Source organism: Callorhinchus milii, unplaced genomic scaffold, assembly GCF_018977255.1.
Source record: "Callorhinchus milii isolate IMCB2004 unplaced genomic scaffold, IMCB_Cmil_1.0 Scaffold6, whole genome shotgun sequence".
NCBI classification, from domain to species: Eukaryota; Metazoa; Chordata; class Chondrichthyes; order Chimaeriformes; family Callorhinchidae; genus Callorhinchus; species Callorhinchus milii.
In genome coordinates, this window is record NW_024704747.1 from 18197936 (window position 1) to 18225706 (window position 27771).

Here is a 27771-nt window from a genome sequence, read left to right on the forward strand (position 1 = left end):
TCAGTCATAGCTGCGGGCTCAACCTTCCAAACCAGAGGTGAGAGCGCTACCAATCAAACCAAGTTGAGGCCAGACAACATAGATAGGAATGATATTTCTTGGTCAATTATCCAGTACAGGCTTAATCTTCACTATTCCTTTGATTATTAAAAAACTCATAAACTCCATCTTTAAAAAAGTTTAATCCAAATATTGTTCAGTAATAGAATTCAAATGGTTATATAAAACACTTGATGTACAACAACAACATCTTGCATTTATATAGTGCCCGTCACCATGGACAGCGTCTCGGATTGCTTGACTCCGAGTCGGGTGGTGGGGGAGGTGAGCGTATGCACGGTCAAAAAGGAAAGTTTTCGGGCGGGACTTCAAAAAGGAGAGAGGGCAAGGTGGAGGGATTGAGGGAAAGTGTTCCAGTTTCCAGGCATAATGGCTGAAAGCGTGACCTCCAATGGTGGAACAGAGGGTTTCAAGGGACAAGCAGGAGGCTGGTGCCAGTCGAGGAGAGGCGCTGGTTGGTGAGTATTATTCAAATAGTATTATGGAATCTTTAATATCTATCTCAACAGCTAGATCTGAATCTGAAACGTGGAAGGTTCACCTGTGCAGCAACAATTCAAGGATTATTACTATTTTTATAATTATTATCCATTATCCAAGGCAGATACTAACCTGCACAAAATTGCAGGCCCTCATCACACCAGTCCTTGCAGGCTGCACTGGTTCCCAATTACCAAACGGATCGACATCAAGATCCTCTCACTAGTTTTCAAATCCCTTCATGCCCTCGCACTTCCCTACCTATCTGATTTGCTTACCCCACCCCATCCGCTGCTTCCGCTCGGCTGGCTCCAGCCTCCTGTTCGTCCCTCACCCCCTCCGCTCCGCCATCGGCGGCCGTGCTTTCAGCCACTACTCCCCGAAGCTCCAGAACTCCCTCCCACCCCACTTTCGAATCCCTTCTTTTTTGACCGTGCTTACGCTCACCTCCACCCCCCCCCTGCTCTCTCTCCCCCCCCCGCCCCGCCCCGGCTCGGGGTCAGACTCCACCACTGTCGAGCGCTCCAGGACGCCACTCCACGTGAAGGGCGCTACGTAAACGCAAGTTGTTGCAGGGGCATTATTTTTTTAAACCATTATCAAACTTGTGAGTTAAAACTTGTCAGGTCAATCAAATGCAATAATGGGAAATGAGATTTGCAATACACGTGTCAAAAAAAAAAAATTCTCTTTTTTTGTGTGGGGGGGGGGGGGGGATGGCGGTTAGAACTGACCTGAGTGACATTTGCATTCCAACTCAATGATTTTTATAAATTGTTTGCGAGTATATAAAAAAGGGAATAAGTCTGGGGGGGTGGGAAAAAAATGTTGCGCCGTGTGTGCAAAAAGGGGTGAGGGAGGATGGGGTGTGTGTGTGAGAGAGAGAGAGAGCGCGGGCTCGTGACTGACGGTTGGGCGGGTCAGAAGGCCTCAGTGACACTTGTGAATTATTTAATCCCCTTAATTCGTGGGACAAATTTAAACCACTCCGTGTGGGTTTCTTTCTCTCTTTCTCTTTCTGTCTGACCGTCTCTCTCTCTCTCTCTGTAGGAGTTGTTCCCATATAAGTCAGTGCTGGCTGGAGCTGCCCTCCCTCCCCCCCGCCGCTGGCACCGCCGCCGCCGCAACTCGTGACACCAACCTTTACATAACCTGGGCGAGGGAACAGTGTGACGTCAAGGGGAGACTGACGTGCTGCGGTTGCCTGGGGTAACGGTGCTGGAAGGAGGACCTCCTCTCCCTCCCCACCCTCACTGCCGTCACGTGGACGGCGCCGGCCAATCAGAAGGCGGGGAGCGTGGCGGAAGAGCCAGCAGGTTAGGTTGAGCGCGCAGACTGAGGAGCGCGGGGGGGGGGCGGGGGGTGGAGGGAAGAAGCCGCAGTGAAGTTTGTGCGATCGTCGCTTTTGACGTCAGGGCGGATCGGCCTCGGCGAAAAGGGCGAAATGGCGAGAACCGCGAGGCCTCTGAGAAGAGCCATTTCCCAGGTGCTCGATTTCCCGGCCTACATCTGCCGCGAGAGAAGCAGCCAACACACCGTCAGGTAAGGCCGTCAGTAGTCGGTCCCCTCCCCCACCCCCCCCCGGCGGCTCTCTCCCTCCCTCCCTCCCCCCCTCTCTCTCTCTCTCTCTCTCTCCGGCTTCGCACGGAACTCCTCCTCCATTTCCACTCGACCTTGTAAACTTAAAAGGAGCCGCCGGGGTCCACCCGGAGCTCGGGTTCGGCTGTTTGCAGTGCTGCTGCCCCGGGACAAAGGCCGAGGGGAGTTGGAGAGAGGGAGAGAGTTGGCGGCGGGTCGGGTCGGGCCGGGTGGGTTGTGCCCTCCCGCCCTCCCGCCGGGCCGGTCGGCCTCCCTCCCCCCCCTCCCGAGCTGAGACCAGGTTCCTCCTCGGTCTGTCTGCGCGCGCACCTTTCAAACCAACTCACCGTCCCCCCGACTGCAACCTGTGGCTGAGCATTGGGTCCTTCATCATCATCATCATCCTCAGCAGCAGCAGTAGTAGTTCTGCTGTTTTATTGCCAAGTGAGAAGGCAAGTCCTCGTGTTTGTCTTGTTATGTTTTGACGGTGTGAAGGGTCTGCCAGCCTGGCACAGGTTGGCACCGCCCTCGCCGCGGAGCCGGAAGGTTGCAGGTTCTCACGGCAAAAAAAAAGAAAGGGACTTGGAATCGCATAGTCTTAGGATGACACTCCGATGCAGCGCCGGGGTGTGCTGTGTTGGGTGGTCGGAGGCGCTGTCTCCTTCGGGTGAGATGTGAAACCGCGGTCCCACCTGCCTATTCAGGTGGATGCTAAAGATCCCTTGCGCTGTTCGAAAAGAGACGGGAAGTTCTCCATCCTGGTGTCCCGACCAACATTCCCCCAAATAATATTGGTCCACTCGCTCCATAACAGCTTGTGGGATGTTGCTGTGTAGGACTCGTTGCCGTGTTTTGCCCACAAAATACACAGTCGGTCCACTTTCAGTATACCCTGTGAAGCATTTTGAGACGTCTCAACAGTACGATAAGGCACTGTATCAAATGCAAGTATTGCTATTAGAAAATACTGCCAGCAGGGAAAATGCCTTGGATTTTGAGACACTGTAGTTGGAGTGAAACGTTTTGGAATGTGGTTTGCTGACTATCTGGTTTCGGTATGCACTAAAAGGCACTTTTTAACCAAGACGTAACTGGACAAGTTGTTGAACATTAAAAGGATTTTGGTTTGTTAGGCAACTGATGCTTGGAAGGATTCTTTAGAGAAGTTGATTGAGTAGGCGAGATGGACTAATACATTTCTTACATTATGCTAAAAGTGAACTTAACTTGCTGAACAAGTAATAACCAATTAAATTAAAATAGAATTAGTGACAAGTGAGAGTGAAAAGATCATCGGGAATATTTATTTCTTCATCATCAAAAACGGCCCAAGATTTGTGTTGTACAGTGGCACATAGCAATTGTTTTTAAAAGTTTGAAAAGTAGGTGATTCTAGAAGCACTGTGTTAATGATTTGGGTTTCTTCTGCCAAGGTACATATTTTAACAATTCATTAATTTACGGTTCACACATTCATAGCACTATTCAGAGGTTCTTGCAGTGACAGACAGGACTTGCATCCAGGGATGAAAGCTAGAGGTAAGTGGTGAAAAGTACAAGCCTGTAATCTTCCTGAAACTGAGTTTCTTAGGGAAGTTTAATATTTTGTGAAGACTGTCCTTGGAATAACATAGAAAAAAAACACAGTTCAAAGCTCCAGTTCAGTTTACTAGATGATTTCCTGTTTACTTCCACTTATGAGACATTTGGTGGCTTTCATCTGGATACAACGTTATTTGATTGTTCAGTTGGCGAGATTGACTATGGCTTATTCTTGCCTGAAGTGGCTTCCTGCATCATATTAAAAGTGAAGTTAACATGTAGGCTAAGTTATAACCAATTTTAATTAAAAACTGTCTTTACCCTAGCTTGATTGTTGTTGCTAGTTTTTGAAATACCACGTCTTGCTTCAATGGATTAACAGCTGATTTTGTCATCAGACTTTCCCTTATGTAAGATAAGATGCAATCTTTTATAAAAACAAAACATAAAATACTGCAGATGCTGGAAATCTGAAAACAAAAACAGAAGTCGCTGGGAACACTCAACAGGTCAGGCAGCATCTATGGAGAAAAGAAAGTGAGTCAAAGTTTCGGGTCCACCTTCTGACGAAGGGTCGTGGACCCGAAACATTAACTCACTTTCCTTTCTCCATAGATGCTGCCTGACCTGCTGAGTGTTCCCAGTGACTTCTGTTTCTGTTTTGCAATCTTTTATACTTTATTCTTGTTAAATTGTGTTCTCTATTGTTATAAATTACAGTAATTTTACTGGAGGTTGCATGGTTTTGCATTGCATGATTAAGCTCTTCAGAATGGTAATTATGACCAAAATCAAATCCATGTAACTGTTGAGAAGCTGTGAACATCTCATGTGATGAATAAAACTGAATAGAATTTGATGATTGGGAATTTATTGCTATATGTTGGAATGTCCTATTTCTGGTCATTAGTGGAGGCCACTGCATAGAGATTATAAATTCATTAAAGATACAGTGTATCTGGTTGGTTATGTAGTATAGTAATTTATCAATATTTGCAATTATATTAAGAATTTACTAAATCTAACATAAGAAATAAATAACTTGCATATTTATAGCATCATATAACATCTATATCAAATATTTTATGCAATTGCTGTGAAGTGTATTAACCCTTTTTTAAGAGAGTAATCTGCACTTTTTAAAGCAATCATACATTAAAAAAAATTATGTTCTTGCATCTGCATGAGTGGAGACTCATATGGAGTATGAATACTGGTAAAGATTTGTTAGGCCGAGTGGCCTTCTTTCTGTGCAGTATGATCTTTCATGTCAATCTTTGTAAATTTTACTTGGTTTTCGTATTAAACTATGGTAATGATTTTAATGGTGGTGCTGCCAGATTAGTAATACTAGTTTTAAATGCAGGAGTAATGTGGTGTGACCTGTACATTTAATTGCCTCACTCAACCACATTCAACACCCTAATACTGTTGAAAAGCAAACTACTCAAAGCAACAATAAAATTATATTTGTATAACAAAATGAATGAAGCTAAATAAAGTATAATCCTAAATCTGAGGATGGAATTTATCAATTGGAAAAATGTGGACATAATTCCACATCCACATTTGCTATACCTCCATGGTGTCAGTCCTATCTATTTGTGCTAGCAATACAAATCAGCAGCATTATTTCCCATTACCCAAATTTCTGCCCTCTCCACACGAATCATCCTCAACACTGAGTTTCTTTTTGATTGCATCAGGTTTAAAACGCTGTTCTAAGATGACACTCATTTGCACTTTCCAGCAGAGGTCCCTGGATATCAAATCTGTTTTTTTCCACCCATTGCACACCATCTTATTTAAATATTCAATGTACACTGATTTTGGAAATCCCTGGAGGATTCTGCACAGAGACAAATAATTTGCTCCTATTGATAAACTTTAGTCAGTCATTAACAAGAGAAGAAAAAAATAATTGCATCGCAATCTTAAATTCTCCTCTCACACTAAAGAGACATTCTCTATATCATTGACACTGCATTAACAGATGTAAGAAAAGGACAGATGCACTGTACAATATTTTAATTGTTTCATGTCCTATAATTGTGAGCTTTCTATTGAAGTAGAGATTAGCTTTGGTTTATTTGACCTATATGTCTCAATATCAAAATCCATTGACGTCAGAGAAAGATTTATCTGGTGTTCCATTGTGAGAATGTTGAGCAATGTACCGTTTGGTCAGTCAGTAGTGGCCAAAATGATTACTTTAACCTTCACCAGTGTTTTATTTGGCATTGACAAGTTGAATTAATGTTATTGTAGTTAAACACTTCCTTTCCTCTCGATTGCTTAAATGCAGTTTGTGTCTTGTGATTTAGAGCGTACGTCTGTAGATTTAAGGGTTTGTCAGATTTTAGTTTTACTTCCATCACAGAAGTGTGATGCAGTAAAAGACTTTGTTGACAAGGGAATGACAACGTTAGAATTAATCACAGAATCGTACAGCACAAAAAGAGGCCATTCGGCCCAATGAGTCTATGCCGGCTCTTTGAAAAGAACAAAGTAATGTCAATCCCACTCCACAGCCCTTTCTTTCCCCGTAACCTTGCAGACCCGTCCTCCTCAAATACCCGTCCACCGCGTTTTTAAAAGTTGTTATCGAATCGCCCTCGATCACCCTTTCAGGCAATGAGTTCCAGATTCGAACAACTCGCTGTGTGAAAATATTTCTTCTCACCTCCCCTCTGCTTCTTTTAGAGACTATTTTAAATCTGTGACCTCGAGGCACCGACACATCCACCAGTGGAAACAGTTTTTCCCTTTCTAATCTATCAAATCCCCTCACGATTTTGAAGACCTCTATTAGGTCTCCTCGTAACCTTCTCTGCTCCAATGAGAATAATCCCAGCCTCTCTAGCCTTTCCTCATAATCAACGGTCCTCATTCCTGGTACCGTTCTTGGAAATCTCCTCTGCACCCTTTCCAATGCAATAACATCCTTCCTATAGTGTGGTGCCCAGAACTGGGCGCAGTATTCTAACTGAGGCCTAACCAGTGTTTTATACAGGTTAATCATAATCTCCTGACTCTTGTACTCTATGCCCCTATTTATAAAGCCTTGTATCCCATATGCCCTTTTTACAGCTTTATCTACCTGTCCTGCAAGGATTCATTTACCTGAACCCCCAGGTCTCCCTGTTCTTTCACCCCCCTTAAGATTGTATTACCAGCCTATATTGCCTCCCCTCAATCTTTCTACCAAAATGCATTACTCGCATTTCTCCACGTTGAAATTCATCTGCCATGAATTAGCTGGAGTCTACTTTACTCTTTCATCACAAAATGTCTGTAGATTAATATTTGAAATGTTAAGTAATTCAAAAGATTATACTTAAAAGTAATTTTTTAAAATGTAAGCGATTTTTTTAAAAGATGTATAAGTTTGCAATTATAAGGCTGGGTAACAAGTTGACTGGCAACACCAGTAAGTATACAAGATCTTGCTTTATAATGTTATAAAATACTGGTGGTGGAGTCATTGTCAATTGAAGGTTCAAAATGGAATCACAGAGTAATGTATATGTCAGCCTGATTAATGAGGTTTCATCTGGTGTAATTGATACCCAAAAGAGCACTTGTGCTATATATGTTTTATGCGCTCTCCCCAAATTAAGCATAATTATTATTCTGCATGCAACACAACAAGTACAATATGGTCTTGTATTAAAATCTGTATATTTATAACTATCTGTAATACTTTCTGTCTCTGTTACTGTAGGCATCTGCCTTCCTGTGGTATTCTAATGAACAGAACCCCCACACTCAAGATACTAAGAAATTGCCTCACCCAGCAAAGAACCTTATTCAACCTTGCAGGGCCATTCATAAATAAGAAGAAGGAATATTCAGAGAGACGAGTCATTGGGTTTGTAGTTTTAATGTTGTCTGTTTGATCTAAGAATTTCAGTGTTAGTTTTGCTGATAGTAAAATTGAATTTAATTTCTTCGTTCTAGGTATTCCATGCTGGAAATGTATACCGTAGTGTCTGGTGTTGCTGACTACAAACATTTTGTGCCGTGGTGCAAAAAATCCGACGTTATCTCTAAACGCTCAGGGTATGCTAAAGCTCAACTTGAAATAGGATTTCCACCGATTGTTGAAAAATACACCTCAGTTGTTACTCTGGTACGGCCGCATTTAGTAAAGGTAAGCTTTCAATAATTACACTTCACTGAAATAAGACTAGCTTATGATTTTTAAATGCAATTCAAATGTAATATACATCTTGCAAGAGCTTTTATATTAAATGTATAGTTTAATCACATGAGGAATTAATCATTTTACTGAAACATACTGATAATCCCTGTTAAAGAATGCAGTATTTGTTGTATAATATACATGTGTAATTTTTTATTACAATATTTTATTCATGTTAACCAGTTTTATCCAATTGGAGGATTGGATAAAATACATATATTTTTTTTAAAATGAGAAAAGTACTCATTAGTAAAACAAACCTTTTGAATAATGTTGCTTCTTTCCTCCCCCCCCCAAGTTAACACTCTTCATGAAAATATTCCTTTTAGGCCTCCTGCACAGATGGGAGACTTTTTAATCACTTGGAGACAAATTGGCGTTTCAGCCCAGGAGTTCCTGGATACCCAAGAACTTGCACTGTTGACTTTTCGGTAAGGCTTGTGAAACTTGTCTATGTGAAACTGATTAATACAGATAGATCAACTCTAACCTCGTCCCATTGATATTTAGAACAGCTGGTCTGGATGTGCTCAATGCCAAAGTGGTCATTCTATCTAATTTGTTTGTACTCCACATGCATTAGCAAAGCTAGTTGTCAGCAAAAAAAGGACAGGCAGTTTTTATTCTTGCAGAAATAATCCCAGTCCACTCCCATGATGTGTTAATTGCAGCACATTAGTTTTTATTGTTTTGTCAAAAACAGTCCCAGATTGTTATGGTGCCAGTGGGAATAGCTCTCAGTTGCTTCAGCTTCACGATTAGTGAATAGTTCCTACTTTTCAGCTCAGCATTTTCAGTGCATAATACTCAAAAAAAAAGGTTTTTTTCCCCCCACCCTTTGCTTCATTATCTAATAAATAATAGTAATAATAATCCTTGCATTTGATGTGGCATTTTATTTGATATTGCGCCTTATCACATTGTTGAGACATCTCAAAGCATTATTCATGTTAATTCTTTTTCTTAATTGGCAGCAGCCAGCATGAAGTTCAGTAGCTCTTACCCTTTCTGGAGGCTGCATTAAATTATAACCATCCAGATGTTGTATGACTTTTTTCCAGCTATTCAGCCTCAATTTTAGCTGTGCTCATAGCTTTTGGTACAGTTCACTTTCTTATACACTTGGATTTCATCACATGCTTTCATTTTGCCCACAAAATATACAATCAACTCACTTCACTGTAACATTGAAGCGCTTTGAGACGTCTCAAAGACGTGATAAGGCTCTATCAAATGCGAAGATTATTATTTTTTTGACAAACTCTTGAACTATACACGAGATTAAAAGTTTGTTTTGATTTGTCTGCAGTACGAACCCAGTTTGTTCTACAATCCCTCCAGGGAGAGAGTACACATTCCATTCCAACAGCCTATCTCTGGGATTTCCATGTGTAGGTGGGATGCATGGAAATCTCAACTTGGTTTGGATACTCTTAAGCATGGGATTGGTTTTCGCATGTGTCTGGACAAAGAAAAATCAGAAACCTGGAAGGAATTAATGCATTTTAAGTGATTTATTCTGCACATTTTTTTATTCAAATAGTATAAATAATATGTTCCACCAAAGGCTATTTATAATGTTCTCCAATGGTACAGGTACATTTAGGAACTTGTATTATTATCAGAAGATTGTAAGAACATAAGGAATATGTTAGCAAATAGACCAAGGTCCATCTAGTTCTCCTTCCTGGCAATATTATGCACATATGCCCCGAAATACCCATGTACTATATATCCCATAATGTTTCCTAAAAGGAAACTATTTAATCTGCGTTTGAAAGAATCAACACTTCCTGCTTCAACCGGTTTCATAGGGAGCCTGTTCCACAGGTGCACGATTCGCTCACTGAAATAGTGTTTGCGTTCTGATTTCCCCTTCAATCGGAGGCCATGTCCTCTGGTTTTACTATTTTACTATTCTAGTTTTATTATTACTATTGTCTCTAATAAACCAAACTAGTCTTCATGTCTTCAAGACAATCTCTAGCCAGACATCTTAGATCTTCACAATTAATCCAAAGTTTTAGCACAAAAATATTTTTTTGTAGATCATTCCAATACAACCTATACAATGCTCTGTGTGGTGGAGAGAAACGTTCCTACCCGAGAACCTGTCTTTCCCCCTATTGTTGAATGCTAAATATCCTGTATTTTNCTTTTTAAAAAAATTACATGGAACATAAAAAAGTGACTTGCCTGAAATCTTCAAGCTGTTATAAAGGGATTTTCCAAGTCTTCTGGATTTTTTTTCAACTAATATCTGGTTGCAGAGGTAACTTCAGTCACCTGTCATCAGAATGCAGAATCCTACTATTCAATCTGGACCTAATCTTGTGTGTCATATGACATGACTCATAGGCTATTAATTAGCTCCTTGGAGAAATCAGAATAAGGCCAATGGAAGTAAAAGGCTCTTTCCAAACCAGCAGACAATCTACAATAGAAATGAGCATTGATGAGTACAGGCAGACAGAGAGGTAATCTGTGAAATGGGGAATGATAATTCAAGTTCCATTTCAATCAGGATTGCTTTCTCCCTCACCCAGTGAAGCACCTTGTGATAAGTATCCTTTGATGAAAGAGAGTTAGTTTTAGAATAGCATTTGCAGCACTCCAGAAATAGAAACCCATTCTGGAAATGTCACGTGTTGCAGTTGAAAAGCAAATCTGACTTTTCTCCAAATGGGATATCTTCCAAATACAACCTCGGGACCCAGCGTTCCACAGCTTCCAAATGTCTGAAATGTTCTGAATGCTGATTCAGAAGGCATACAATAAGGTCAATGAAGAAACCTGTACTGATATCAAGTGCAATCTTGACGTGGTCTAAGCTATGGAGCTGTTCTGTTTGATACAAGTGTCAGTAATACATTTGACTCTTCTAGATATTATGGCGCATTAAACCTTAAGGGGCACACCTTAGAAATACGCTAACTTCTCCATTACCTTCCACGTAAGTTAGGCACGCAGGAATTCCAGGGGTGCAGATAAATTGGACTTGATGTACTTGACGAACAACCTTAAGGTGACCCTCTAACCAGCACTACCTATGACTGATCTGTAAAACCTCCAATAAATATATATCACCAGCATAACTATGAAGGTGTTCCTTGTCGATATATGAGCTCAAGCAACTCTAAGGATCGCATATCTCAATTGTAAGGTTATTTTAAGTTAGATATGTATTTTCCTTGCACAGATCAACAGAAGTTTATAGCATATATCTTGCCTGCTGCAGTTTCTGCAAGACACAGATCATCCATACCTGCTCCTTATTCACCAATGGATCTTTCTCTGCCAACTGCCTGCTCGCTGGAATTCCCAAATCTTCCCTCCACAAGCTGTGGATTATTCTTGTTTAGAAATCAATTTTGTAATTCTTAATAAGTTATCTTCTTTACTATTCTTGGTTTAGAAAGTAATTTTTTTTTGTTAACCTGCAGATTTCCTTTGAATTCCGTTCATTGCTGCACTCTCAGCTTGCCACAGTGTTTTTTGATGAAGTTGTGAAGCAGATGGTGGCAGCGTTTGAAAGAAGAGCAGGAAAGTTGTACGGTCCAGAAACCAATATCCCACGAGAACTTATGCTTCATGAGGTGCATCAGACGTAGATTAAAAATAGGAAGGAACCGTTGTAGGTCCCCTTCTTAATGTTGTATAGTTTTATTTATTGGTGTGATGCAGTTCAACTTCCATGTGTGGGAGTGATTATCTTTACCTATATGTATCACTTGGTTTTACAATATGTATTATGTAGCTGTAAAAATGTTATAGGAAAAGCTTTGGCAAAAAATGTTATATACAATTGCAAGGCTATATGTACATAAAGTGCAAATTATTTAAGGTGTAACTAAGTGCAATTTTCACCTATTGTGGTGCATTGTTAATCTGGACTGGCTACTGAGGTTCAATCTGTCCAAGGATAGAAATGAGCAAACAAGCTTGTATTTATGTTCAAGGTTTGGGGAAAAAGACAATTTTGAGCAATGAGCATGTGATGTTAGTATCAAACACTAATACTGAGATGTCTAGTGATGTGTGGTCTTGAGATTGCAGATATTTTTCATACAATGTACTTTGCTGTAGATTTTGGAACTATTTTCATATTAGTCCTACCCTTCAATACCTACAACCAAAGTAACAGCATTTTAAATTAAAGGCTCCATTACTAATCTGTTGACTTATGGTAATATAACTTTTTAGTTCTGGTGCTACTGTACACAGTTCAGGATTTACAGTAACAGAACTGGCATAGTTGTAGATCATATTTCTACAGCAGTGGATTGTGAATCCAAACATCCATTGTTTAGTTAATTCCTTTTCTTGGACTGTTTTTTAGTCCCTAAAACTGGTAGCGTTTGTTTGTAAATAGGTGTAAACTCTTCCTTCCTCCAGTTTGCTGTGCTGATGATTAAAGCCAACAAAGGTGACCTCCATTAAGGGGTCAGGATCAGGAATAGATTCAGTTAAAATTCCTCTCCCCTCCACTATCTAGCAACCTTGCTTGTCTTAATTTTTGACAGATGTATCAAAGGAATCTGCCTAAAATTGTTGCTGTATATGTTGCTGTCTAGGCTCAAAGATGAGAAAATGTGAGTGAGGTACTACAGGGCTTCTGGCACTTGTGCAATCGAGGCTCATCACAAAGGGGAGGAAAGAAAAATCTTCATCGATCATAACTGTAAAGTATCAAGTTGAACTTGTGGGTTGGAAGTTGATTGTTCTTTGATTCTGAATATTCTGCAATTGTCCATTGCCTCCTGCTGTGAACCTGCTCTATATGGATCTTGCTGCTGGCCATGATTTATGTCCTGCTTGTTGCAGCAAAATAATTGACCAGTGTCAATTGAAAAGCTAATGATAATAAAAATAAGGACTGCAATTCAAGTACTGTCTTGTACATTTAAACCACATCCATATTTAGATGTTAGTATTTATAGTTTGAGTACAATTACAGTGATAAGACACTGAATTATGTGCTAATCTTAATGCTCAAATGTTGAGTTTTCCTTGGGTCCTTGTTGAGAGGCAACAATCATTGCAGCCTGAAAGAGCCCAAATGTCTACTGTTGTACGAGACCAGTTTGCTTAATAATTTTTAAGCAAATACAGCAAATGATGATATCCAGTTAAAATTTAAACTCTAGACTTTCGCAGGGAGACAAAAGAAATCTTATCACTTTCATGTCACTAGGGTACAGGTGATCCTGATCTCATTGCATTGGTTAGAAAGAAACAATATTTGCCCAAACCATGAATGGCCATTCTGCAGATGACTGCTTTAATCCAATTAGTGAAATTATTCTAATCATCATGCACTTAAGGTTTCAACAAATCAATTAATTTTTTTAAATGGTGCCTCATGTTTTTTCCCCATCTTTCTACAAAAGATTTACACTTGAACTGAAAGGTAGATGTCAGGACAATGCTAATGGCTCCTATATTAATTGGAACAATTGGGTTCCCACCTTTGAAGACAGTCCTCATTTCACACCCCAGTGGTTCCATTTTATAAGTGGATTGAGAACACATCAAAATGTCAACTCCCATCTTGGTTTAACAGGTAAAGTGTAAAATTTTCTCCACAAATAAAATCACAAAGAGGGATGATAGCCATCTGCTTTTATTTAAGGCAATGTTACATGATATCTTGTTTTGCTGTACTGGATGGGTGTACGGATCTCATCACCGTCTTGTTTTGCACAGAGAACCTGCCTTGTATAACTTGTTGCCTACACATCTTTTTAAAAAAACAGTATTATGTCTGTACAGTAGTGGATTACTGTTACAATAAACTAATGATGATTTAAGTATGTGCTTCACACATCCAGTATTTTAAGGAATGTACAAATGTTGATTTTATTCAGAATACAAAATAAATTACAATTTCTCAGCACTGACAATGAGGGCAGTAAACAAGTCACTCGTTCAAGACCTGGAACAGTTCAACTGAGCTCTATTAACTTAATTACAAGTATCCCAATGATGGAGAGCTGTTTTCCAAAAAAAAACCTTTCATAGTCATCTTGTAGTCTTCATTGTGGAAGCAGCTGTTCAATTCAGACAATGTTAACAGATACATTGCGTCAGTTATTTCAGTTCATACAAAAATCTGCATATTTCAGGGAAATTAAAACATGTCACCCATACCTGGGCCACCCATACCACCCATACCCCCCATTCCTTGTGGCTTCTCATCCTTTGGTAGTTCTGTAACTACAGCCTCTGCTGTTGATAGGAGGGAGGCAACTCCAGCTGCATCCATCAATGCGGTCCTCACCACCTACAAATTAACATATTTACTGGGTTAATCTCAATGTGTATTATCGTTATACTCATTCTCAAAAAATTGTAGTTTTGGAGGCTACTATCAAAGAAAATATTTATTTGTGCAAAGTGCTCTGCCTGAGGCTGGCTGTGTCAATAGCTTTGTACAGAGGGGACTGTCTACCAGGATCATGTAAATCCAGAGTCCTTACATGAGTCCAGTCACAGCCTTTAAACTAAATGTTGGTGCAATCTCCACTGAGCCAGGCTGTCACTTTGAAAGCAAACAAGGCAATTTTGCATCTGTAAAATCTTATTTTCCAGCAGTGAAGCTGGATGGAAAGGAAGCCATTTAACCATATGCAACATCCAGTTGGTTTTCTTACGTTACAACTACCGACTTAAGTAAAAGTGGAGCTACAGAAAAAGTTGGCAGGATTTTGTCAAATGGTGACTTTAACAATCTGGGAAAACTCCATTAAGAATGTACCTTTGTGGGATCAATAATTCCCTTTTCCACCATCTTCACAAACTCCCCAGCCATTGCATCATAGCCAATATCTGGTGGGCTCTGCAAGATTTTCTCCACAATTAGGGATCCTTCAACTCCAGCATTTTTGACAATTGTTATGGCAGGAATTTTTAGAGCTTTCTTAACAATTTCAATTCCTGTTCAAAGAAAGCAAGATCAGAGGTGAAAAACAGATTTCATCATGAATGATCTATATACAATCCTACCCATTTATGCCAACATCACAGGATTCTGAGCAGATTTTGACATAAATGCACAAAGATGTGTGCCAGGAGTTGTATTCCAGCCACACACTGAGTGCTGTGCTCTTGACTCCAGAGGGACTGGAGAGACACACACTCCCCAAAGCTCAAGTGGGACATTTTGGTGCCAGGTACAGTGCAGGGAGGCAAGAGTTAAAACAACCTGCCCATCAAAAGCAGTGTTGAGAACACAATGTACTTAGGGACGTTTGGCATGCTTACATCAACACATTTTTCATTGATACAAAAGACACGTTTAACATATTCTCATGAGGAAGGGCCTGGGACTTCAAATTTTTGTTGACATACAATGTCAATAAACAAGTTTGAGATAAGTGGGTATAATGACTTCTGAAAATCGTTTAGGTTTGGAGTTTTAAAATCATACTCATTTATAGAAATATACATGATGATAAATCATCAACTCCAGAGCCATTTTACACACACCAATCTGGATCCAAAATACTGCCATTACAAACTCTGTTAATGTATTGAGATTCAGCCAAAAATAAAAGGTATTGCAATGACAACTAAATAAAGTGAACAGCAGCTTGGGACATCCTTAGCTCCTGCCACAATATACATCAGAGCTGCCACTTTCTCTGAATCTAAACAGATGAAAGAAAAATAGTTTGGAAGCCTTACCAACTTTTTGGTCTTCATTCACAGGTTTAAGAGCATCCAATGCTGGAATACAGCGGAGCAGAGCACAGCCCCCACCAAGAACAATACCTTCCTCCACAGCGGCACGTGTAGCGTTCAGCGCGTCAGTTACTCTGTCTTTTTTCTCATTGACCTCCACGTCACTTGTGCCACCGATCTAAATCCAAAATAAAACACACAACGCAAAATGAAGACTTCATTGTCCTGTCACCACTTTGAGCAGAAGTCTCAGGTACAGTTAACAAATTGGGCCCACGAGGCAGAGGTGGACTTGTGGAAAAATATAAAAAGATTACTAATTCAGTAAGGCCAAAACATATTCATGGAACCAAAGAACAGCTACGTAGTTAATCTGTTATACAATATACTGGAGAACAATAAGGAAGAAAAACACTGACTCATTTTATCCCAATATTGTGCAATATATTAACTTGTGGTCTAAAATTTCCTTACCTTCAAAACTGCCACTCCATCCGATAGTTTGGCCAGCCTTTCGTTCAGCTTTTCCTTTTCATAATCACTACTGGTGATTTCTAGCAAATCCACAATTTCCTGAATACGCTTTTCAATGACACTCTTTTCACCTTTGCCCTTCAACAACATGGTGTCATCCTTGGTTACTACAACTTCTCCTACTTTACCAAAATCATGGGCCTGGATATCTTCCAATTTCACATTAAGTGCCTCATCTCCGAATACCTACAACAGGACACACAACGGTTAGTTTCAGTTATACCAAAACTGAAATCCCTGCATTAAAACCCCCATTCCATTTTATATACACTAAAACCCTGTCTAGCCAGACTAATGGTAGCAGCAGGGGAGGGGGAAGAGAGAGAGAAGGGAGATTCAGTCCAGGGAACTGGAATTCCCGGCTTTTTTTTGTGCCAGTTTCTTTCAGTACCAGCATTCTAATTGTTTGAATCCCATGAGCATAAGATAATGATTAAGACGTGGGTTACAATAATAGTAAGGTTCTGCAATTTAAATACAAGTACCTTTTGTAATGCTAACCATTTAAAAATAAAAACACAGACAATGGAATCCCTTATAATAAATTTAACATAAAACTCATCTATTTATTCTCACCATGTTGCACCTTTGATATCTAGCGTTTTAAAGACATAATATGAGATGAACCTATGATGCATCAAACAGACACCAATACAAGCAACACATGATTAAATGAAGTCTATTTAAAATCAGCATTTAATACTTGCATTTGAACATTGATCCTAAAAAGAAACTATAACACCTCTGATGGCAATTTACTGCAGAGTGCTAGAGTCCTCCAAAAGCGGAGAAATATTTTAAATTTTGTTATCAAACAAATAGTTTCTCTCCAATTGTAAAAGTTAACCCAAATATTGTTAACTGAATACACAATCGAGTTGAAACACTCAACTGCATTTGCACAAGTCTATATTATTTACTTAGAAGAATCATTCTACTCACTGTGCCTCCAGTGGCAATAGCCATGTCCAGCAGCTGGTTCTTCCTGTTGTCACCAAATCCAGGGGCTTTTACAGCTACAACTTGCAAGCCAACCTTTAACCTAAAATTAAAAGGAATTGATAATTTTGTTCTTCTGCCTGTTCACCTAATAATGCCAATATATGAAGTTTTACTCCAGATGAACTGACAAAAACAAAAAGTGTGATTATTTGGGGGAAAATACAATGGTATGAAAACTTAATTGGGTGCCCTACTAGTGGTATTCATGGATGGCAACCCACAACCAACATTGTGCAAAGGACCTAGTTCCCCATGCAATGATTTTATAATCTTTAACCCTTAAAACATTAAACATCACCCAATAAGATCTTTTTAACCACCAGTCCAAAGGCTTCTCTTATAATTGTTGAATGAGTACTGGACTGACCTATTCAAAACCAAAGTGCTAAGTGCCTCTCCATCAACATCCTCAGCAACAATCACCAGAGGTTTCCGATGTGCATTGGCGATCTCCAAGGCTGGCACAATAGACTGCACGTTTGATATTTTCTTTTCACTGAGCAGTAAGTATGCATCTTGGAATTCACATTTCTGACCTGTTGGAAGTAAAAGTACAAGTTAAAACAGCCAATTTTAGCCATTTACAGTAATAATCCACTTACAATACTGGGAATAATCAGAGATTGAGCTCAAGTCTTAACTACAACTTATATTTGATCTCGCATGCCACCAATGGTAAAAGGAATGGAAGAGGAGAAACCACGTTCCAATATTTAACACTCTGCTTAGTAATAAGATTTTTGCATGCCATATTTTAAATATATGTTTCAAGTTCTCCCAATGATTTGGTACATAAATAAACTGATGCAGTACTGAACCAAATGAATGTTGCAGATTTAGAGCTACCTGTCCCTGAGCTATGTCGAAGAGAGACACATTAAGAAAGCCCCCCACCCTCCAACTGCTTTTCACTAGCCAGCTTCCCAGCTGGTAATCATACAAATAAAAGGCAAGGACAGAAATAGGCCTTGCTTACAAGGCCAATACAAGGCTGATTTACTAGGAAGAGGCAGTAAATAGCCCAGAACAAACTCCACTTTCAGGATAGAGGATTTGTATTTGATTCCAATTTTAGATTCACGTGTCTTCTAATTAAAAACAAATGAACTAGTTTTCAACACACTGCATTATATTCTCCTGTTTTTTGTTGCAAAACATTTAATCAGAGTATTTTTTATTTCTTCTATTCCAGAGGTTCCCAATTTATATTTGTGATACAATAGCCTAGAGACTAAGAGGCACAGCTCTCATAAGTACCTTTATTTGTGTTGATGAAGTAAGGAGAGATGTAACCACGATCAAACTTCAATCCTTCAATGAGTTCAAGCTCATCATGGAGTGTTTTGCCATCCTGTTCATATCAAATGTAAGAAGAAACCATCAAAACACACACAATACCTTGATTCTTATAGTGTAGTGTCACCATTGTTCAAAAAAATGCTTGCTTGGATTCCCCGAGAGAGGAAACTACCATCGTGTAATAAGGTTACAGTTCACTTTGCAATTCCAAATTCTCTGCCCAAATAAATTACCTCAAGTACAGAAATATTTAGTACTGATTAGAGATTATTAGAAGTTCTAAACAAATGCACTTACCTTGACTGTGATGACACCATTGCGCCCAACTTTCTTCATTGCATCAGAGATAAGGTTACCAATGTCTTTATCTCCATTGGCTGAGATAGTTGCCACCTGAAAAGAAAACAATTATCAGTTAGCGGGTATAAAAACCTGAGGTTAAAGAAACAAATACGCTGTACTAAAGTTATCACTGACCATAAAATGTATTGCATGTCAAGAAAGGCAACATATTCAAACATTCAAATTTAACTATAGATTATAAATTGGGATTCCACAACAGAGGATATTTACAGAAAGTTTAACAAACCAATCAATATATCCAAATAGTAGCGGTGGTGGAGGGGGAGAGAGCGAAGAAGAAATTCCCAGCAATGTTCTAAGGTTATGATACAAATTTGTATTATTGTTTACACACACTTCAAGACAGGTTGGTAACTCTTCCGTTGCCATAGACCCAGATCTGGGTTACTGCATTCTCATTCCTTTGGCAGCAGTTTGCTCTGAACCCACAATCAATCTTAAAAAAGACAAATGACATAAATCCCCCAAAATACAGTATCACACCACAACAGTGTATTTCTGCTACCTTCATGCAGTGTCAAAGTCCCCAGATGAATATTAAACTTCCAGCTGCTGAAGCAATCAAGACAAAACACTCGATGGGCCGAATGGCCTCCTTCTGTGCCCGTAACATTCTATGAATCTATTGATCATGACATAGCAAAACAATTTCAAGTTACAAACAAGATTACAAGAAAAGAAATACCTGAGCAATTTCTTCTGGTGTTGTAACAGGTTTAGATAATTTTTTCAGCTCAGCAATAACAACATCCACAGATAGCATTACACCTATAAAGGAATTAAGAAAGATAGTTACATATTATTAGTGGCATATAGAACTGTTAAAATATACATGGACCCAAACCTGAAATTGCCAGATTTTGATATTAAGCAGCATTTCTATATATTCACACTATAGTTTCTCAAGTTTGCAGCTACTGATTTTTTGTAAACAAATTTGTGGATGCATATTAAACGAGAGGATAATTTTGGACAAGGATAGGCACACAGATTTAATTGGGGATCTGTACAATAATCTTCCTGTGTCCTCGTCTGATTTGAATTCCTTCAGTGCCCTGTTCCTGCTGCTGCAGTGACACAAGTTGTAGTATTCCATTATCAGCACCGGATGGTGCTATAGAGAATTGTGCACAGCGCCGCCTAGTGGCAGGAATGGTTGTACTGCAATATTCGTAACTTTCCAAAAACAAACAGTAGTCATTGTGGGTTTTTTCATTCTTAACACTGAACACTCGGTTAACACAAACCACCAGGATCCAAGATTAAAGTTGGTTCTGGTAACTGCTGCTCCAGGTAGTAACTAAAATTGTCAGTTCCAATAATCCAAACAACAAATGTTATTTAACTGCAGCAAAGAGGGTGACCTTTATTATATAGTCATGATATCTACTCTGTTACCTAAACAAAAACCAAAATATCATTTCTTTTAAGACTTATTAGACATTGTAATGGTATCACAATTTTTTTACTACACCTGAAAATCACCGATACCCAATCATTGGATATTGCTCAATCAAATTAATGGGTAATTCTAATTATAAGAATTAGCTTATTACCTGCAAATTTTACCATATTTGCAAAACATAACACACTAAACACCTCACCACGGGAATAGAAGAACCTAAGACTGACACACATAATAAATAGACTGTAAAAATGCAATCTCATTGTGTTATCTCCCTCACCCCGCCCTCCCTCCCTCTCCCACCCCACCTTCTCCCCGAAACATCTGGGTTCGATTCCCAGCAGGGCGAAACTTTGGGCAAGTTTCCATACTCCGCACGCCTGATAATAATCCCTCAAAAAAAAAACAATAAATTGGTCATTTCAATCCACGACTGTTTGTGGGACACTGTTGTGCGCAATTGGCTGCCGCGTTTCGCCCAGAAATATAGTCAATTCACTTTACAGTCTATTCTGTGAAGCGTTTTGAGACATCTAGAAGACGTGAAAAGCGCTATATCAAATGCAAGGATTATATTATTATATCTTGCTTAATACAGATAGCACTAATTAAAGCTGTGAAGATTCCTCATATTAAAAGTCCTACATGAAATGGGGTGGGGGGGGGGAAGAAATGACAAAAGGGATTACATTGAAAGTAACAGAGTGAAAAGCCCATTTGGTCATGCCATAATCAACTTTACTGAAGATGGATGATAGGGAAAAGCAAAGAGGGAAACAAGAGGAAAACTTGAATTTACATGTGCAATTGTCACCTTGTGCCTCCAGGTTAACTGTTGAACTGCTAGACTGACAAAAACCAAAACAAAGCAAATATAATAAATAATCTTTACATTTGCACTGCCTTTCCCAGAGCTTTCTGTAAAGTGTAGTGACAGTATTCATAAGCAAACCTATGTTTGATAGTATTCATAAGCAAAACCAATTTGTAGCCTAAAGTGAATGGCTGTTATTTACAAAAAAATTTAGAACAATATTAGCCTGGATACCAGGAGAAACTCTCTTCTCTCTTCAAATATGTTAAGGACGTAGTGTGGAACCTTGATTTAAAATCTAATCCAAAAGATGGTGTTTCCAACAATGCAGTGCTCTTCCAGCACCACACTGTCAGCCTAGGCGATGAACTCAAAGTCCAGACATGGAGCTTGAACCAACAACCTTTTAACTCACGAAATGAGTACTGCTGAGCTGAAAAATGATTTTGGAGTCAAGGTCTAGTCAAGGACTCCAATCCTTGACTAGACTTCTTGACAGAAAATAAATCTCACAAAGCTTCATAGCACTACATACTGTTATGTTATCAGGTCCAAAAGACTGATTGTCTAGCTCTTTGGAATGTGAATGGTGCTATACAAATTTTGTTGTTATAACAGCCATTATTCTAAACAAAAATATAACCACATGAAAACTCCACTATCAAGAGTTTTAACTTTTCAGCTAAGTCACTGAGCAATATTTTATTACCAATGTAATTTTACACTGGAAAGTTGGGTGCGATATACAGATGCACCCCGTCTCAAAAATATTGGAAACACTAGGAACAAACATTTCAAAGACAATTAAATTGATGGCTAACCTCGCCTGATCTCCACTGGATTTGCTCCTTTGCTTATTTTTTCAAACCCTTCTTTAGCAATGGCCCTGGCAAGAATTGTTGCAGTGGTGGTTCCATCACCAGCCTCTTCATTTGTGTTATTGGCAACATCCTGCACAAGCTTAGCGCCAATATTTTGGTATTTGTCCTTGAAATCTATCGCTTTTGCGACTGTCACGCCATCCTTCGTCACTTTAGGGCTTCCCCAACTCTGTTCAATAATGACGGTTCGCCCCTATATGTTTGAAAACAAAAAAAAATCAGTGCAAGAAAAAAATCTGAATTTCACTAATTCAGACATTTCACCCACAAAATACTCAATCTACTTTACAGTGTGAAGGCCTCAAAGATGTAATAAAGCACTATTTAAAATGCAAAGATTATAATTATTAATTATCACTGCAGTTGCAAAATTACAGGAAAAAGGGATGAGGGAAAAAACATTAAACATATGCTTTATCCCTTGCATTCCGAAACCTTGGTATATAAATTAAGATTTTTTTAAGGTTATGTAGTTAATAATAATTCTTGGATTTGATAAAGCACCTTATTTTTGTCAATGGGGCGTTTCAAAGTGCTTTGCAGGATGGATATACTATAAAGTATGTATATCATGAGCGAAAGGAGTTTACTTAAAACTCAGGCATTAATTTCCAGATTGAAGTCCTGTTGTGTGTATGCAAAGACCTCGCAAGACCAGACTCCGTCATATCACCTTTGGTCCCATGGTAACAGCTACAGCGTCCGCCAGAAGATCGACACCTTTGAGCATCATAGCCCGGGCTTCGGCTCCAAACTTGACTTCCTTGGCGTAGCTCCTGGTGAGATGCGGTGCGAGCGCCCTGCACACAGGCCTCACTTTTCGCAGGACGCTTGGTAAACGGAGCATTTTGGTGGGGATTTTTCCTGCTGCGTGGGGAGAAACAAAAAAAAAACACACCCGAAAATGTGGAAGCAAATCGGTGCTGATTTGTACTGTTTATAGTCTGGGGTCAGGGAGGGTGATGAGAACAGAGCGCTGCTGCAACAAGGCCTCACTCTCACTCCTCCTCACATGTGGAGGAGGGGACACAAGGCACAAGGTCAAACCGAGCCGAGCCGTGCAGCCCCACACCCCACCCTTTGCAAAATAGAAAAAGGAGAAGGAATGGAAATAATAAGGGAGAGGGGGAATGCAATCAAAAGCCGGACTTTTTGCAGCACCAACGCGGTGGGGGGGGGGGGGAAGCCATTTCAATCCTAAATGTCAAGTGTGAGTGCGAGTACAGACCCAGACACCCACCCACCCAGACAGAGCCCGCGCGGTGCCCTGACTCTCGCTGTTCATTCATCGCCTCCTTTTTCTCTTCTTTTCCCCCCATTGTAACTCGCGGCGCGTGAATTCATTTTCAGCGCATGTTCGGTCCCCATCACCCCCTCACCCCCCACCCCCAAACCTCCCCCTTCATCCCGTTATTTTTTGTGCGTCTTTTTTGTTGTTGGGGGGGGGAAACATTTTGAATCCTTGCATTTGCTGTTTTTTTTAAAAAAAAAACCCACCGAAATTTCGCCCACGAACCCGTGAAGCGGTCGGTTCAGTTTGCAGTGCGAATGAAGAAGCGCTCTGAGATGTCTCGGGAGAGAGACGTGGACCGGGCGCTGTATTAGTGCAAGTATTATTATTATTATTAATATTATTACTAAATACGAATCCCCCCCCTCCTCAAACCCCAAGGAACAGTAGCCCAGGAGTAAGGGCAGCGCTGCTAACAAGTTCGAGGGAAACGTGCGAAAGAAAAGGGAGAGGGGGGAAAAAAAATTAACAACTCCCTCCCTCCTCCCCAGGTTTAAATTATTTCCCCACACACACACAAAAAAAAAGGAATGGCGGCCGAGCTTACTTTTACTGCTGGCGGAGAAGGAAGGCGGGAGACGGCGCTGGGAGTCTTGCGGCTGCGCTGGTGCTTCTGCTGCCGGTGACGACCTGAGCGCGTGCGCCCCCCCTCAACACGTGGGTCCGCAGCCGGGCCCTGCACACCCGCCCCTCAACCGGCATAACTCACACCCGCCCCTCGCTTACCGGCTAAAACAAAACACTTTCCCTCCCTCCCCCAACCCACCCGCTTCCCGTTGCAAAATCACCAGCTGTCTCGCCCCCGCCCCCTCGAAAAGAAAAAAAAAAGATGCAATCCCTCTCACTAATCTCTTTCCACCAGCGAAAAAATAAATGCTGCTATGCTCGTTCAGGGGTTCCCTACCCCCCCCCCCGCCTTCGCCTCCTTTTCCAGAAGCTTCCATGAGGGAATCTGCGCAGGCGAGGTTAAAGGTCACCTCGCGGGGCGGTCGATTGAAATGATATATTTGTACGTATTATTATTATAATGGTAGTAGTAATGATAATAAAACAAGAGGTCGGTTCGGTGCTTTGATCGAACCGTTTGCGAGGGAGAGCGGGAGGTGAGGTGACGAGAGGAGAGGCGCGCGGGGCCGACAATTAAGAGCCCAAAGTCAACCCCAAAAGTAGCCCCAATCATAATCACGCGTCGCCTCCTACTATAGGCAGCGGAGTGAGCTGATTTAATTCGGGTAAGTGCTTTGGAGGGTGGGAAATGTGTTCAGAAAATATCTTCAAAGGAGAGGAGAGGGATTACACACGTTTTGCGGGTTCAAATTAAAAAAGAACAAGAACCCGCCCAAAGCCGTTTCTTTCACGCGCGCAATCCGACAAAAAACGCCCGATTTGGACGCGAAACCCGCCCAGACGTGGCCACGTGTTCCCCCTCCTCCTCCTCCCCACCCCCCCCGCGCGCGGGGAGGACGGGACGGAGAAGAGAGTTCGAGAAACGTGACGCCGCGTGAGCGTGACGTCGCAGGTCACGTGGCCGACGGCATTGCCCCGGACGCTCACGTGGTCGCGGCCGCTCCACTCAGCGCTGCAACAAAGGCTGTGCTCGGGCAGAGGCGTCTCTCTCTCTCTCTCTCCTGCAGTTTTATATAGGAACCATTTCTTTTTTTATATTATATATATATAATATATAACCAAAAAAAAAGCCCCCGAACAGTCGCCGAGAGAAGAAAATGGTGAGTTACGGCAATGCACTGGTTTTTTGTGCTTTTATCCTCAGCTCTTTCCCCCCCACTCCAGAGAGACACATTTGGTGCACAATGCAACCAATGCGGTGGTCGGTGTTGGAGGTTTGAGGAACGTTTAAAAAGGAATTGCTGTTCAATCAGGACGGGGTGGGGTGGGGGGGGGGTTACTTGACTTTATGCCCAGGTTTTCCTGTCCTTTTTTTGGGGGGTGGGGTGGGGGAAGGGGTGGGTGTGGGGAGGGGGGAGGGAGCAGCCATTCCAGCACGTCATTGAGGTCCCGGTTAGAAATGAATGGGACAACGTGGTTCTCGCCCACGTTTTCGCGTCTCTTTTTTTTTGGGGACAAAATGCCACTTTGAAACCGAGCAATCGCTGCGGGGAAGGAAGTGGGACACAACGAACGATAGATGTGCTACGTTGTATCACTCGATGTTCTGTTGCAGTGGAATTTGCTGCTGTTATTAGGATAATGACCTTGTTCCGAGGCACCGAGTCTGCAAGGTCAGCCCAAAATGCAGAGCAATGCTAACCTCCCTCATGAATCGTTTTCTTTTTTTAAATATACAAAATGACACACGCAACAATCTACATGGCTTCACACGAGCCCGAGGTGGTGTTGAGGATTTTCAGACTAGTAACTAGTAATGTTCCCGTGTTGGGATTTTGAAACGTGTACGTATTGCAAACCGATTTAAACGTTTCCAAAGTTGCACTTATTTCTAACAATGGTCCAATGCCTACATTTCAAGGATCTCTCTCTCGGGAAATTAAGTGGACAGTTGCTAAGAATGATACCAGTTGAAGGTGATCACAAATGTGACACTAAGCCTTTACAGGCCTTCCCACCCCATCCGCCCCTTATACTACTTGTATTGGCCAAGATTATGTTTTTAAAAACTCAGATTTGATCATTTTTACCACTGTGTTAAATGAAATGGTTGTTCAGTTGATCCTCGAGTCTGTGTTTGAAGCCTTTCAGCATATGCTGAATGCCATGAATCTTTCCTAATTTCCATAGGCAGGAAAGGCATTCAAGAAGTTTCTGCCTCTCTTTGATCGGGTTTTGGTGGAAAGATATGCAGCAGAACTGGTGTCAAAAGGTGGAATCATGCTACCCGAAAAGTCCCAAGGAAAAGTCGTTCAAGCAACCATTGTAGCAACTGGACCTGGCGGCAGATCAAAGGTCAGTTTGATTGCACAGTGAAATCTCCTCCACCAAAAGTACCATTGTACATTAATGCTTGTGAATTTAATAAATTGACAAATTCCCATCTGGTGCATCCTGCTTATGCTTTCTAACCTAAGAAGACAATATGTGTTTTTCTGCAACATTAAAACAAATATAAAGAAAATTCAGCGAGTTTGTTTGCAAAATACTGTCCTTTTCCTGAAAAAAACTCTTGAAAGTAACTTGCTGTCTTTTTTCCTTTTATTGGGGAATAGACATGTTACAGATGGAAAGCTACAAAAAGTTTACATGTACTGCTTAAGTAGTGGGCAGTCGGTGACTGTGGAACTGTACCTCAGCATAAGTCAGTACATTCAAAAAGAGTAGCACGGATGGGGGGAGGGAGAGTTTTTTTGTTATGAAGGTATAGTAAATCTCAATGTGGAAAACATACTTTGTTGGTTTTGTATAACGTTCCACAAAATTGCAATGTTAGGGTTTGGGAAGTTACATTATTTTCTAAATTTAAAATATTCCTTTGCTTGACTTGCTTATTTTTTCCAGAATGGTGACATCCAGCCAATGATGGTAACAGTTGGTGAAAAAGTTCTACTGCCAGAATATGGAGGCACTAAAGTCATCTTGGAAGAGAAGGTTGGTACAGCTCACATTTTCAAACCAAAACATTGACTGAAATAACCAACCTGATGTATTTTGGTTTCATGCTAATTTTTTTTTCCCTCTTTCTTGTTTAGGAATACTACTTGTTTAGAGATGGAGATATTCTTGGAAAATATATAGAATAAACATTGATTGCTGCAATCAGTTCATGAGACTGACCATTCCAGAGTGCAGATGTCTTTCATATTGTTTAAATCTGTAAATACTAATTTGTCCCATTTTTGGAGCTTTGCTTTGGTACAATAAAATCAATCTCAAAATAAACATCCTGTTTCCATGTCCCAATGAAAATATTTTTCTTATTTTTACATTACTTAGTTACAAAAGTGGCTATAAAATGTATGAATGCATACATAATAATGTACAATGAAGGTTTCCAAGTGAATTTAATTTGTGGTAATGGAAGTTCTAATAAAACCCATCAAAATGCAAACTGTGTCAGTCCTCTTTGCTGGTCTTCGTAATCTAGTTCCAGAGCCCCTCGAGTCTGCAATATTCTAAGTTAACCAGCGAAGGTTGTCGGCACAATTTGGATGGACAGACTGGGGGCAGGGATTTTTCCCACTCTGCAAGGCCCTAATGGGTCCTCAGTTAGATAAGCAGTGGGAATCTTGCCAGACGGTGCTTTCAATGGCAAGCTTTGCAGTTTTAGTGTGTTAAATTCTAGAAGTACTTTAATGCGCACTGGGGTTTCCAAGTCATAGCTCCTGAATTTGATAAGCAGGATGTGAACCCTCCAGGAAACTGCAATCTCGATCGGGAAATTTCTATGTCTATGTTGCATACAAATGAACTCCTGAGCAAAACGATGACTAACTACATGCCTGACTTGAAACACAACTTATTGGTGATTCTACCACTGAGTGATCTGGGCAGAGCTACCAGTCAAACATTTGACTTCAATGAGCAGGTCACCTACACCATGATTGGGCATGAAGAAAACTCCCAAAGACTTCAACACAGTCTTTCATTGAATGTTTGAAAGAGGAATTGTTTAGTGTGTTCTTTTAACAGCATCCTTGACCATCCATATGCCTTGATAAGTAC

At 40.6% G+C, this 27771-nt stretch overlaps 3 protein-coding genes across 4 annotated transcripts; 2 read left to right on the plus strand and 1 right to left on the minus strand.

Annotated features, from left to right (window-relative positions):
- Nucleotides 1–1888: 1888 nt before the first annotated feature.
- On the plus strand, nt 1889–12751 carry coq10b (coenzyme Q10B). The gene is made up of 5 exons (XM_007900062.2): nt 1889–2082; nt 7385–7531; nt 7621–7813; nt 8194–8295; nt 11308–12751. The coding sequence occupies exons 1-5, from the start codon at nt 1985–1987 to the stop codon at nt 11473–11475; spliced, it is 708 nt and encodes a 235-aa protein (XP_007898253.1). The 5' UTR covers nt 1889–1984; the 3' UTR covers nt 11476–12751.
- Nucleotides 12752–13471: 720 nt separating this feature from the next.
- hspd1 (heat shock 60 protein 1) lies at nt 13472–23757 on the minus strand. Of its 2 annotated transcripts, none has more exons than XM_007900060.2 (12): nt 23684–23757; nt 22519–22712; nt 21786–22038; nt 19431–19513; nt 18680–18775; nt 18341–18434; nt 17451–17619; nt 17024–17123; nt 16022–16267; nt 15551–15725; nt 14622–14800; nt 13472–14147 (listed from the first exon to the last, which is right to left on the minus strand). In XM_007900060.2, the coding sequence occupies exons 2-12, from the start codon at nt 22690–22692 to the stop codon at nt 13995–13997; spliced, it is 1722 nt and encodes a 573-aa protein (XP_007898251.1). In that variant the 5' UTR covers nt 22693–22712; nt 23684–23757; the 3' UTR covers nt 13472–13994. The 2 variants fall into 2 exon arrangements, with proteins under 2 accessions (XP_007898251.1, XP_007898252.1); XM_007900061.2 differs by having other exon boundaries at nt 22519–22709; nt 23684–23749.
- Nucleotides 23758–24714: 957 nt separating this feature from the next.
- Nucleotides 24715–27003, plus strand: hspe1 (heat shock 10 protein 1). Its single transcript, NM_001292260.1, is given in 4 exon segments — nt 24715–24863; nt 25894–26058; nt 26608–26697; nt 26799–27003. Coding segments are annotated over 4 exon segments (309 nt in total). The 5' UTR covers nt 24715–24860; the 3' UTR covers nt 26850–27003.
- Nucleotides 27004–27771: the final 768 nt, after the last annotated feature.